Source organism: Mugil cephalus, chromosome 16 (assembly GCF_022458985.1).
Source record: "Mugil cephalus isolate CIBA_MC_2020 chromosome 16, CIBA_Mcephalus_1.1, whole genome shotgun sequence".
Classification (NCBI taxonomy): Eukaryota; Metazoa; Chordata; class Actinopteri; order Mugiliformes; family Mugilidae; genus Mugil; species Mugil cephalus.
The window spans coordinates 3927626-3942108 of record NC_061785.1 but is presented as its reverse complement, the minus strand read 5'-3'; the positions used below and the strand labels follow the sequence as shown (position 1 = coordinate 3942108).

General features: G+C 41.3%; 1 protein-coding gene across 1 annotated transcript; it reads left to right on the top strand.

The window, feature by feature from the left end:
• The first annotated feature begins 596 nt into the window (after positions 1–596).
• On the top strand, positions 597–14470 carry lgi1b (leucine-rich, glioma inactivated 1b). Its single transcript, XM_047608555.1, has 10 exons — positions 597–1406; positions 1544–1615; positions 4078–4149; positions 5178–5249; positions 8537–8608; positions 9529–9698; positions 10121–10285; positions 11240–11460; positions 11906–12152; positions 13297–14470. Exons 1-10 carry the CDS (start codon positions 1207–1209, stop codon positions 13644–13646), a joined length of 1641 nt encoding a protein of 546 aa, XP_047464511.1. The 5' UTR covers positions 597–1206; the 3' UTR covers positions 13647–14470.
• Positions 14471–14483: the final 13 nt, after the last annotated feature.

Genomic DNA, 14483 nt, shown 5'->3' with positions numbered 1-14483 from the left:
GATCTTCAGACTGAACTCAACAAAGAGCTTCATGTGGGATCAAAAGAAAGACCGGAAATGGGAGTCAAAGGCTCCATCAGTCGTTGTCCTCAGAAAAGTGGAAATATTTAAATTCAGTCCAGTGTTTCCTGCAGTATATATAGTATGATATAGTGGTATCATGAAACGGCACATGTTTAATGTTTTAAATGACATGTATAAGAAAAAATACTGCTCTATTTTGTTATAATATTTTATATATTGATATATAAGAAAAAATGCTTTATTTGTATTTTAATACATTTTTCTATGTTGACATGTACTTAATTATGTCATATTTTATGCTCATTTTATTTAATATATTGCATCACTTTTAAAAGAACATCTAAAAAGATGTAAAAAAGAAAATCTACAATAATACTATTTTTCTATGAAATTCTATTTAATTTATTGAATGACATAATATAAGCAATATAAACAAAATCATGCTTTTATTACATTTTATATATATATATGATAGGATTTATTTTTTTAACCATGGTAGGCTATAAACGCATCTTTTGGGTTTGTTTTGTTTCCTTCCCATCAATGTCGCTATTATGCCAAAGCGGGGAGGAAGAAGAAGAAAAGAGGCAGCATTTGAATGAGCGGGGCAGGTGCATTCGCTCCTCATGAATAGGCTCTTCCCATTAACCATGCACGGCTCTGAAGCGCGCATAAATAATAGCTGGCAGTCCTGATAAAAAAAAAAAAGAAAAAGAAAGAAAAAAAGCGCACCTTGGGGCCTCTCCCCCCCTCTCTGTCTGTGTCCTCCATCTCTCTCTGTTTTTTCTTTCTTTCATGCCCGCAGCATTTTAGTCTTCAACTTCTTTAGAAGCGGCGGAGCGACAAGAAACGCAGTGACGGTTTTTAGCCTACTTTTCGGGGATCAGATCATTTCCCTTTTTTTTTTTTTTTTTTACTAAAACATCGAAAATGTTTTCTGCTCCCGTGTCCCGTCTGATTTATAATCCTGCCCCTTGCCGAACAAATCCTCTGGACTGATGCCTTCCCATTGAGAGCGAGGAGCATAGACGCCAGGCTGCGTCAGGGCGCCTGCTTCTAAAAAACAAACAAGACAGAAACATCGGTTTGAAAGGACATTAAAAAAAAAAAAAAAAAAAAAAAAAAACTGCATTCAGAAAGTGTTAGGGGATTTGTAGCCTAGAAGTTGCATGTGCTGAGGGAATGGGATACCCGGGCAGAGCGGGATGGAGAGGAGGATGGACGCTCCTGGTTTGCGTCGCCGCTGTCAGCTTGGTCTCATCTGACGGACGGAGAGTGAGGCAGCCCAGATGCCCCACGGGATGCACCTGCACCAAAGATAATGCCCTGTGTGAGAATGTCCGATCGGTGCCTCACTCCTTCCCACCCGACGTCTTTTCACTGTGAGTACCGAATAGACTTGTAGATAGGTGCCATTGTGCCAAATGTAATCCTGCTGTGAACTGTCAGAAAGCTTATGCTCTGTGACTGTCTCATCTGTGTTTTTGTTTTTTTTTTTCATCTGCCTTTATTTATTCAGGTCTTTTGTCAAGTCAGGATTCAATGAAATCAGTGCAGGAAGCTTTGTTCATACACCTGCCTTGCAACTACTGTGAGTATCTATCTATCTATCTATCTATCTATCTATCTATCTATCTTGCTTTGTACTTAAACAATGAGGACCTGCATCCCCAGAGGACTTGTATGCACAGAGGCTAATATGCAGATTTAAAGAGGGATTCTCTGTAATGGTGTCGGGATTATGCAATAGACCACATGGCTACATCAACTAACAGCAGGGGTTGAAAAGAGGAACAGTGTGTGTGTGTGTGTGTGTTGGGTAGATAAACACTTCTTTTCAGCCGAGAACTAACAGACGCGCACATATCTTCTCAGCTTCACTTAGTAACACAGCTGACATCGTTATGTCCACATCGCAGGGGCCCAACAAAGACGGGGCTCTGCAAACATCTTCTCTCGGCTCCGTCGTGACGCGTAAATGTAGGAGGATGTAGGGTTGGGGCATGAGAGGGGCGAAGCTTGGGAGCAGACAGAGGGTAAATTTAACTGAGGGAAGGGAAGGAGAGGTTATTTACTGCGAAGGTGACTTTCTAACCTCAATTAAAGTGCTACTTAATCAACGTGGTCAGCGCTCTGGAGGTAAAGGGTAGCCGTGTCCGGACTTAGTGGCAGTAAGAACAAGGTCCCGAGATGAATTCTTGGTATTTCACACTGTTAACATCCTCTTCTTTTTAGTTTAAGTTCTTTGTAGAACAAACCACAGTGAACAGTCCTGTCCAGTCCTCACAACTCTCCCCGACTCCCAAATACTGGACTGCAGAGAAAGAAAAAGTAAAACAAAACTAAATCTGTAAATGCAAGCGTACACAGATTTAGCAACTTGCACACAAAGGCATAGAAAAGTTAGAAGATGAGTGAGAGAAAACAGAACAAAACACATGGGTCACGTCAGTAGCGTACGTATCTTTATTAAAGGAAATAAATGACTAACCAAGTGGCATTCAGTTTCCTGGTGGACCCTCTAATGATTCACTTAACTTCTTTAATCCACTGGATGTAGAATCCTTCAGATAAAATAAACCTTCTTCATCATATTTACATTGTAGCCCACTGTAGAGGAATATTTACTAAACGGTGAGATTAATAGAGATGGGTCGACTATTTTCCTATATGGTCTCGAACACGTCTTCAAAAAGAAGAATCCAAATATAGTTTGGGACATGACCAACACAAATGTGTGGGAGCTTGTTTGCATCATCATGTAGGTTCAATATTACTCTTAGATAGTTTATCTTTGGTCCAACGATGGTGGTGCACAATCTTAAACTGAATTACAGTCTACCCGAGACATATTGAGGAAAAATCATAAATTTGGTTTGATTGAAACGGCCTCGCCCACAGTGAGTGCACTTACCTGCAGACAACGGTGGTTGGCTTTCCTCCAAATTGGGGAAGCAGACAGGAGGGGAGGAGGAGGGAGGAGGAAGGATGCCAAGTAATGACAGGCTCAGCAGCATTTTAGATCCCTAAAACAAAGCCCGCCTAAAACAAAGCCCGTCTCGGCTCAAGTGCACCCTACATTTACAATATTTTCATTGCTTTATCTTTGCTGTCAGGTGTGACGTTCCCACGGGGAACTGAAGCTGAAACTGAGAACTGAATTATGGATGAAACCTTTGTTTAAATGTTCTGTCGTTAAGTGGCAAGTAGGACCAAAAACGCAGGACACAAGCAGGAAATGATGAATCATAATAAAAACCTGGAAACTCTGGGACGAAAAACACTCATGAGAGGCAGGAAACATCCAAAACACGAAATCCAGAAACTGGGGAAATACATTAAAAATAGAGAAAAGACACTGGACAAACCTGTTACTAAGCAGATGACTTGACCACGGATTATATCCATACTGTATATACACACATGGGCTGAGGGTGGAGGAGACATCGTTAGACTAAAACTCTAACAGACAGGAAGTAAAGCAGGACAGGAAACGCCAAGGAAGAAGCCATGTTAGAGAATCAGTTCTTTATTTCCACCTCCATTCTGCTGGATTTATGTCGAATTAAATCCTTTCAAGTCCTCACCCTCTGATTTTTTGTGTCGATGAGGCAAATTGCACAATATCCTCTTGTTGGACACAACTCTGCAAGTTTGTGATACGACCAGTGACTCAAATATAAGTGGGAGGAGGTGAGCGTTTCCCTCCTTTGTTCAGAAATCTCTCGGTTTTATTCATCCCGTTCATCCTCTGACCGTACGCCGTGGGGGTGGAAAATGCTGAATGAGCCTTTTATCCGTTGCTGTGACAGAGTTGCATTTTTTATTTATTTATTTTCTGTCAATGGTGTAAGAAAATGCCTGTAAAAACATTAATCTCAGTTTGAGTAAACAGATATTAAGCATACAGTAGCAGAGTTAGTTATAATCCTGAACAACCAAAATCAACTTTATTGCTATTTTGGAGGAAGGAGTTCAAGGTTTGTGACGTGCAAATGCCGTGGGAACTTAAAAAGATGTAGAATAAAGTATTTGTTTGTTCTTTCTTTACAGGTTGTTCACAGCAAACTCTTTTGACCTAATTGACGAGGATGCATTTCTTGGTTTACCACACCTGGAATACCTGTGAGTACAAACGGTTAAAGAAGACATACTGGGTTTCCCTTTACTTTCTTCTCCTTTTGCAAAGAGAAAACTCAGAGAAAAGTCTGCTTTCTGTTTCTTGTCGGCCTTTTCTAGACGCAAACTCTTAAAAAAATTAAAAAACAACAAAAAAACTGCAGTTCTCAAATGGCCACTTGAGGCTGGTTCCAAACGCTAATCAATCCCCGTGGTCCCACGTCTTAAAATTTATCTCTGTAGCTTATTTTTCCAGTCATGACAACTGTTAGAGGGGTGCATTTTTTTTACATAGCACACAGGTTTATATATTTTTTTAAATGCAATCAAATTTGAGAAATGTCCCCATAGTAACCAGCAAAAGGGAACTCATTCCTCTATAACAAAAAAAAAAAAAAAAAAAAAATGAATACTGGCATGTATGCACCAGAAGTTTCACCCACACAGATGTCTCCACTAATGTGGAGAATTATTAATAATATTAAGTTATTCAAATAATTCACATAATACACTAAACATACATGACATAAACATTAGGTCCTGGCCAATTGCGTGGAACCTGACAGAGTCAGGTGTAATATGCAGACATGCAATATGCAGCCCCGTGATTGGCTCAGCAGCAATAGGGGCGGGGCCTACTGTGTGCAGGAGGCTTAGATTGACAGGTCTGGTGTGGTGCTCTGTGTGAAAGTTTGGCTGTTGAGGCAGCTCCTGTATCGCTGAATGAAAGATGATGTCATTTTATCCCTTTACTAAAATATGTTGGATTCATGTTAATGTGCATTTAAAGAAATTTTCATTTGTGGGGGAAAATTTGAAATAAACATATACAAAAATGTCTAATCAACCAAAGATTTTTGCGCCCCCTCTCCCCATTTGCAGTACCTCTGCGGACCCCCTAGGGGTCGTGGACCACCTGTTGAAGAGATGTGGACTTTCCTAAAGGGTCACATAAAGGTGGCCCTGTAGTGAGACTTGTGTGGGATTAGTGGAGTGTGTCAAAGTGTTAATAATAAAAAACTTCTCTTTCACAGATTCATTGAAAACAACAAGATTGCATCCATATCCCCGCACGCCTTCCGCGGCCTCAAAGCACTGATACATCTGTAAGTATCTTGTTTTCTTTGTTTTTTTTATATTTACCAAGCATTAAATAAAACTGCACATCAGTTTCCCCTCTCTGTCACTGTATCACTTTGCCACTGTCTGCAATGCAAAGGTAGGCAGAAGAGCTGCTGCCAGTGGTCAGTTCCCAAGGTGACTGACTGTCTGTGTGAAGGTGTCAGCTGGATCCAGTTGCAGGATCAGATCTGGATGTTTCATTGCAATCAGTGCTCACGTGTTTTAGGCCGTAAAAATGAAGGGTTTTATTCTTTGAATGTTGCACACATGCTGAAAACGAATGTAAACTGATGGGATATACTGTAGATAATATACATTATATATGTGTGTGTGTTGGGAGTGTCATGACTAAGGCAGACAGAGAACATACATCTGTAATGTACTGAATCTAAACTAAGATATAAACAGAAAGGAAGGAATGCAAGGTGAAGCCAAACAACATCTTTAACGATCTGGATAGCTTGCCAAAAGATAGCGGAGAACGTGAGTGATCTGTAGGTCAAGTCTAAACATAGCTGTCCTGAAACCTTAAACCCAGTGACCTATAATGTCCCTCTCTGTCTCTGGCTCTCAAACAGGTTGTTCCCAGAATATTTTGAGTTCATGCAGCTCACTTGAGTGTTCCTCATCACGGTGTATGAGTCGGCCCCACGTCATGTTTCCACACTCATCTTACTACGGAGCAGTAAGAGTAAATAAAATAGGTCAACGTGAATTCTAACATGACTGATGTAAGAGAAAGGCCCGAGATTATACATGATGCTAAAATTATATCTATTCCTTTCTGTTCCTTTTAGAAGGGGTCAGACACATCCTGAACCGTATTCAATCCCACATTAAACATTCCTTCTTAAGTAGCAGTGCAGAGGTGTTAGCAACTGGTTTATGGACAATATGCACATACATTAAACAGTGTCATTTACATGAATAGATGTGTGCATCAGATTTAGCAGAAAGCTAATTTCCATCTGTAGTCCAAAAATAAAAATACAAAACAGCATCCAACACAGACCCACAGGACATACAGAGATGCCTGCGACACCACGCTACAAACACTGCACAAAAACACACAAACACTATGCACAAAATGCAATCTAAAATGTGCTACTAATGTAATGTGTGAAGTAAAAAAAAAAAAGGTGCCTGGTAATTTCAGATTCAATATCAACAAAATGTTAATATCAGCAAAAGTACATCAGAGATCACAGGGTATATTTTAAATATTAGCATAGCATTAGCATTGGTATGTTCTTTAAGAGAGTTAATAAAGTTGAGGCCACTCCACCGACCATTTATAAAAAAAGAAAAAAGAAAAACATGACAGCAGCAGTGTACTTCACCATATTTTTAAATTATTATATATATATTTTTTTAATTTTGCTTCTACATAACTTGTGCAGGTTGTCAGATTAGCACCGAGCTCGTTTTACAGCCTTATATGAGAAGGCAGACTGTGGAAAGGCAGTGTGGCGTTTCTATCGAAGATGTCATTAGATTATTTATACCGAAACAGAGAATAAACAACATTCAACCATCAAGTGTTTGGAAATACTTCACTAAAGATAAAGCCCATATTAGCTGGACATCAGTCAGTAACAACTTCACCAAACGTCCTGTGGTAACAAAGAGAAGGAGGCTGCACATCAGCTATTTGATGAAGTTATTAGACCTTTAGCTGCTACACTCTCCCATCTAACAACACTCTGTGGGGCACTATTAGGCCTGCAGCCTGTTTTTATACAGGCTATACATCTCTGCAGCTCACAGTATGTAGCACATGAGCTCTCTGTCCTCAGCATTCAGTATGTGTTCAGGTCAAGAATATAGATTTCATTACTTTCTGCTGTGTTTTCATCATCAGAGACTAGTCGGTGTCCACTTGACTTTCATCACACAGCAGTTAAAAAATAAATCTGAGCTTGTCCAACCTCTACTATGTGGTGGAGTTTTTGGCCGCTCATGGAGATATGAAATGTGACACCGAGCCACATAGATGTGTTGTATTTCTGAAGTCTGTAGTGCTGGACTCAGTTTCAAATATGATATTACCAAGGTCTAAGTCAGAAAGCTTGTAATATTCCTGTGTTATTTTGATATTGGTGTGATCAAGTACAGACGCTACATATTTGAACTTTCACTGATGACACGAGTAAGAAGCAGTTTTTGACTTTGAGTGTCTTGTTTCACTACGTCTTGGTGCAAACACTGCAGAACGCTATGTTAATAGACATGGACGTCTTACTGCTACCTGCTCCAAAAGAAGAACACAACAGAAAAATGCTTCTTCTTCCTGGGATATGTTCCAAAATGATCTAAAACGTGAGGAGTGGGTCTCATTTGATGTTTTTAAACCCATGTTGAAGGTCTTAGAGGCTGATTTAACTGTCTGTTCATGTTTTAACTAGTGTAGTTTCCTTTTAGCATCATCATCAAGTGACTTCCGTGTGAATTGTTTTCCTGTTGTGTTGTGTGTTGTTTCTCTGTCGTGTTTTGGATGCACGGCTGCTTTTCTTCGCCAGGTCCCTCATGAAAAGGAGATTTTTAATCTTTTCCTAGTTAAATAAAGGCTAAATAAATAAAAAGGCCAACGCTGCTGGCTATTCATCGGTCGGGGACTGCATAAAGTATAAAAAAAAAAAAAAAAAATACAAAGATTTACCAACATTTCTAACCCAGAAAGAGACAAATATGTGCGGTTTTAAAGGGCCTTTTAAATGCATCACACACACTCACATAAAATCCATTATTTAAGGGCAGAAGCAGGAGTCCTGTTGGAGTCCTGACCACTCCGCTCTAACTCTCCCCATCTGTCTGGAGAGTACACTCTTGCACAAACTCAAAGTGAAACGGTCTCTCTTCTCCCCCGGAGAATCGACTCTCACATATAAATAATGCAGATTTATGAATTATGCTGACGTTTTCGTTTCATTCACGTCGCCATCTGTTTCGGCTCACGAAATGAAATGTCTCCGGGTCTATTTTTAAACTGGCTGGCAACGATGAAATCCACCTGAAAAGCACATCACGGTTTAAGGTGTTTAAAAAACATGACCAGGAAATTAAACACTGAACTCAGTCTGCAGAGAACATCATTATTAGAACATCATCACCTGACCTCCATGTACCCAGTGGGATTGTTCGCCCCTGTTTATTTTACTCTGTCTTGGTCCATCTGACTAAAAGAAAATGATGAAAAGTATTAAATACATTGAAGTGGTTTGGTTTAAAGTCTAATTCAATCACTGTAGTTGTTTTGCTCTCTTTTGAATAGGAGTTTGGCGTACAACAACCTGGAGACGCTGCCCAAAGATGTTTTCAAAGGCATGGATGCTCTGACCAAAGTGTGAGTCTGTGCTGTACATTTCATTCATCCTTACGCGCGTATATATATATACAATGTAGAACAATCAGCCGTAAGATTATGACCACCTTCCTAATATTGTGTAGGCCTCCAAAACAGATGTGATGCGTTTTTTTTGTTTGTTTTTTTGAGTTAAGTGTTTTTGTGTGTGCGCCTGGGGGAGTGTCATTGCTGTGGAGTGGTGGGGGCCTGGTCTGGTCCAGGTTGGTGCTTCATGTCTAAGTAACATCCACATGAATGAATGCCAGGTCCAAACATTTCCCAGCAGAGCCCTGAACTGTCACGGGACGGTTTAAATGTTATTTACTCCCCCTGGTTATAATGTTACGGCTGATCGGTTCATTCCTCTGTCTTTTCTTAAATGGTATTAAATGATATTACGAGGTCACAGTGCTGAAGGAAAAAAAAAAACGAGAGAAATTCCCTCACTAGGAAAATAATGAAAAAGAAGAGGACTGCCTTTGAATATATAAAAGCTAGAAGATGCGAATCTAAAGGGGAGAAGAGGAAAGCTTGGGTTCGGATGCCAGGGTGTCAGTGTGAATGGTAAACAAGTCAATTACAGAGAAAAGAGCTTGATCCTGGCTTCGGTCGCACTGACACAATCAAGCGGAATAATGCCTGTGTCTGTGGATTCAATACACTCAGCCAAGGTTAATAGGTATTCGGGCTGAGTGTGGGTGATGAGCAGAGGCTACTCCGGAGATAGGACACACTTGTGTTGTGGCTTTGTTAGCCTGAAGTGCACCCAAGTGGAGGAGAGACAGAGGGCAGAGCAGTAAGTACAAAACACAACAGCAACAGGAAACACCAAGATCAGTGCTCAAACTGTTTTCAGAAAGAACATATGGGTGATATTTTGGAAGTTTAAACTGACGGTGGGATCCGTTGGTGCGTCGCAGGGATCTGCGAGGCAACAACCTGATCTGTGACTGCAAGCTCAAGTGGCTGGTGGAGTGGATGCATCACACCAACGCCACCCTGGACCAGATCTACTGCAGCGGCCCACCCATCAACCAGGGCAAGAAGATCAATGACCTGATGCCGCACTCCTTCGACTGCATCACAGCAGGTATCAGTTCAATGCAACTTTATTTGTCCCGAAGGCAATTCAGTGTGACAGCAATAAGCAGTGCGCCATGCCTACACAAACCATGCTAACACTGTCAGAGAAAACATGCAGGTGTCCTCTTATCAACGTCCATGTGGGAATGAACCACATGGACGGATTTGGATTTAAAAGTCTAATAGCAGAGGGGATAAAAGATCTGGAATGACAATTTGTTTTCCTAGATGGAGCTTTAAAACACCATCCTGAGGGCATGAGCTAAAAGTTTGCAGCTAACTTCTTCTTGACCACCCTTTGGTCCCAGAAGGAGGACAAGTCTTCGTGCTTCCTGCCAAGAAATTAATGAAAGAGTAAAAAAGGTGCGCCACAAGCTGTGGGTATGAATGGATTGATTAGCCTTTTAATTGCTGTGTTGTGGTTTTCAGAGTTCGCCTCCTATCAGTCCCTGAAGTTCGAGTCCATTTCGGTGGAGGCCTTCACATTTGGTCAAGAACAGTACGTCGTGTTTGCTCAGCCATTTGCCGGCACCTGCAGTTTCCTGGAATGGGATCATGTGGAGATGACCTTCAGGACGTACGACACCATTCAAAGTGAGTTTGAATAACAAGTAAAATGTAATATTTCCTTCTCAACCCCCTGGAGTCGATGGACGTCCTGGTGCGTCCAAATCACACGACCAATTTTAGACGACGTAGCAGCAAGAAGCAGCGTCACTGTGAATAGTTGTACTACAATGTGTCGTTTCCTGCATTTTAATCGAAATAGTTATAAATGTGTTCTTATCCCCTTGTCTTCGTATTTCCCATCAGGACAGTCAGAACTTGTAGAAACTTCCAGTAGTAAACGTACGGCGACTGGTCCAGACTTAGTTGATTGGTCAACTTGTGTAAATATTTGGTAAAAAGAAGCCTTAAAAAAAAAAAAGGGAAATCATTGAGAAATGTACCGACAATGCATTCCAGGCCTTATCTAGCCAATATGTTATGCTATTGTATGATGTTGTGTGTCGTCTGTGAACGTTGTTTCAACCTATTGTCACATGTAAAACTCCTTGTGGTGGTGCAAGTGCAAATACAAAAGAAAACCTTTCATGATATGTTGCTCTCAGTGAGTCCCCGCAACTGTTTGGTCCAAAAACATATTGGCAGTTTTTAACAAAAGACATTTAATTTCTGGATATGGTAAAAAATGGAAATAATCTATATTGCCAGAAAGCTAACAATGATGGAAAGTCTGGAAAAGATTTTCTTCTCTGTGCCTTTAATTATTAATTATGAACATCTATACAGTGGCACTTTGAAGACCAAAGCTTGGAGACCACTCCAATAAATGTTGCACACAATAGCAGTAACTTACTGTAAGCTCCAACTTAAACTGTCAAACCACAATATTTACTTCATTTCATCTTGCTGATGCTTCCTTAAAGAGTTTTTCTGGATTATTTTCTACTAACTCCACTTGAACTCTACTTTTTCCGCCAGCGTTGGGTAGAAACCCTTAAAATACCAGCTGACTGTCTGATACTCCTGATGTCTCCTGCTTAGGCACCTCCACCGTCGTCTGCAAGCCCATGGTGATCGACAACCACCTCTTTGTCATCGTTGCCCAGTTGTTCGGGGGCTCGCACATTTACAAACGTGACACCTCCGCCAACAAGTTCATCAAGATCCAGGACATCGACATCCTGAAGATCCGCAAACCCAACGACATTGAGACCTTCATGATCGATGGGGAGTCGTTCTTCGTCATCGCTGACAGCTCAAAGGTTTGGCTTTTTCTTATCGGTGCAGTTAGTTATAGTAGACTTGTAAAATCAGAAGCCACAAAGCTACTGTATTCAATGTTAAATTATTGGATAGGTTTTTTTTTCTGTCATTGCGTCCAACCCCTTTAGGGACAGTCATTCCCTAAGCTACTATTTCCACCCTGTCAGCCAGTCCTTTCCTCGACGTCCTTCTCTGCAGCATGTCGGCTTGCGTCTGCTCCCGCTGATTAGCCTTGTAATGCCAAATGCTCGCATATGCTCTCACATATGCTTAGGGACACTTGGGCACACACACAAACACTCATTTGTGCTTGGCTCCATACCTTCAAATTTGCAATTTACTCTTTAATTTTTGTCCAGCTGTCGTTATCGCTACGCTGTTGAGCACAACCGTGGACATGTTTCAAATAGTTGAACTGTTGTTTTTGTACACGTCCTCTCGTAGGCTGGCTCCACGACGGTGTACAAATGGAACGGTAATGGCTTCTACTCCCACCAGTCGCTGCACCCGTGGTACCGGGACACGGATGTGGAATATCTAGAGATCGCCAACAAACCCCACCTGATTTTGTCCAGCAGCTCCCAGAGACCTGTTGTGTACCAGTGGAGCAGGAACCAGAAACAGTTCGACCGCAGGACGGACATACCAGATATGGAGGACGTCTTCTCCATCAAGCACTTTCGGGTCAAAGGTGAGAGCTGGAGCCGTACACGTCGATCAGGCATAATATTATGACCAAAGTCCTGATATTGTGTAGGTCTCCCTTGTGACTCATCAGAGAACGGACATGGGCCTTCTGAGGGTGTATTAGTGGGGGTCTCTGGGTCTTCTTTGTGGCCTCTCTTGATTATCCCATAGATTAGTGCTTGTATTGGTATAGAAGAAGGAGGTAAATAGAGCCTGTAGAAGAACCACCTGAGGGATAGCGCCATCTTATCTGCACCATAAGTAGTGCGCACATTATGTACAAGATTAAAAAAGACTTGTTTGAAATGCCGGTCTGCTGCATGAACTACTCTTGTTTATGACGTATTAGGTCAACCGGACAGGGGAACGTATTAACCCACTGACAGGACATATATCGCCACCTAGTGTGGAGGAGGAAGACATGTTCCTGTCAGTTATTCAATTTTCTCCGTTTCATGTGAACAAGGATTGCATTCAGAAAGTCGAATTTTGAACATTAAGCTGTACATGTAAACGACTGCTGCCATCAAGGAGTGTCATTGCTATAGGGTGGGGGTGTCTGGTCTGGCCTAGGTGAGTGCTGCATGTCTAAGTAACATCCACAGAAATGAATGCCAGGTCCAAAGGTTTCCCAGCAGAACCTTTAAATGGTTTAAATGTCATTTACTTCTCAAGTTAGTGGTCATAATGTTGTGGCTGATGGGTGTATGTGTGTCCATGCTGCAAGTTATTTCCAACCCTACAAATCAGAATTAACTGGTGTCCCATTATTTAGTTTTTAATTCTAAAATTCACTTAGTCTGGAGTGTGTCTTTAGTTCGTTAGAGAACTTTGAATCAGGGCCAACATTTTTCTTCACTGTGGAATCACATGACTTATATTTTGTTGAAATCTGTGTCCTTACTGCACAGCACATCATATCAGAGGCTTTCATTTGGACGACAGAAAGAGGCAGCGCCGCTTCCATAAAATCTGCCCATAAATCACTGCTGTGCAACATTATCAGCCCTTCTCCTCTCTTAAAGGGCAGCTCACCTATTAGCAGCAGAATTACATAAACTGTTTTTGTAAGCTCCCACTCCAGGTCCAGATTTAGTGGCTCAATGTGGAAACTAAAGAGTCCCCTCAATCTTTGTCCTTTTTCAAAGGTGATCTGTTTATATGCTTGACAAGATTCATCGGGGACTCCAAGGTGATGCGCTGGGACGGCGCCATGTTCAAGGAGGTCCAGACATTTCCTTCCCGCGGCTCTATGGTGTTCCAGCCCGTCTCCATCGGCAACTGGCAGTACGCCATCTTGGGCAGCGATTATTCACTGACACAGCTCTACCAATGGGACACCAAGAGGAGCCAGTTTGTCCCATCTCAGGAGCTGAATATCCAGGCTCCTCGGGGATTTTCCGTGGTCTCCATTGACAACCGGGTGTTCCTGTTCGCGTCCAGCTTCAAGGGGAAAACTCAGATTTACGAACATCTCATGATCGATTTGAGTAACTAAACGCGTCGTCGACCCCGGTTCCATTTAGACGCTTTCTTCTGTGATTTTGTTGAACTTCTTGGCCCCGTTTTGAATCCACCGTCCCTTTCCCACCTTAGAAACAAAATGAAACTCTCAAGCAGGAGGAGCACTAGGAGGTTAGCTTAGCCTGTAATTAAATGATTGGCTAGGATCTTTGAGTTTCACAAAGATATGACGTAATTCCCAATTTTGACACTGAAAATATTTGCTAACCCACTGCAGCTAGCCCATTTCAATCAACATGTACTTTCACAGTTTTTTCTTACAATCTGGGATTCTCCATATCTTATTCTCCATTTCAAAAGCATATTCTCTTTCAGGAAAAAAAAGGCAAAACCAGAATTGAAGTAACTGATTTTGTAGAGTTTGATAGGAACGTATGGGATTTAATAATGGCTAAACCATAAAACCTTTTCTGATAATAATAATGTATTATTATTTTTTTTATTAAACAAGGCATTAACTCTAGATTAAAAGAGTTTATTGAGAATGGGATGTTACGTCCGGGCAGTGGGTTTCATCCTAGGTCTGGGCGGTATTTTCTAAAATTCTGACAGTATCACAGTCATTTTTTTGTGTTCACAACATTTTCTACTGGTTGAGAGAGGAATTAATGCAGTAGATTGACTAAGGGTGGGCTATTTTACTGTCATGATGAGTTATCCCACACTAGTTTGCGTGGCCCCGTGTTAGCACTGCCTGCTGATGTGGAAATCTGGGGACATTTACAGCTCAGACATAAAAATAAATAAATAAATGTTATCAAGATGAAAAGAAGAAACAGGGACAATAACGGTTTAATTTATTTTGACATAT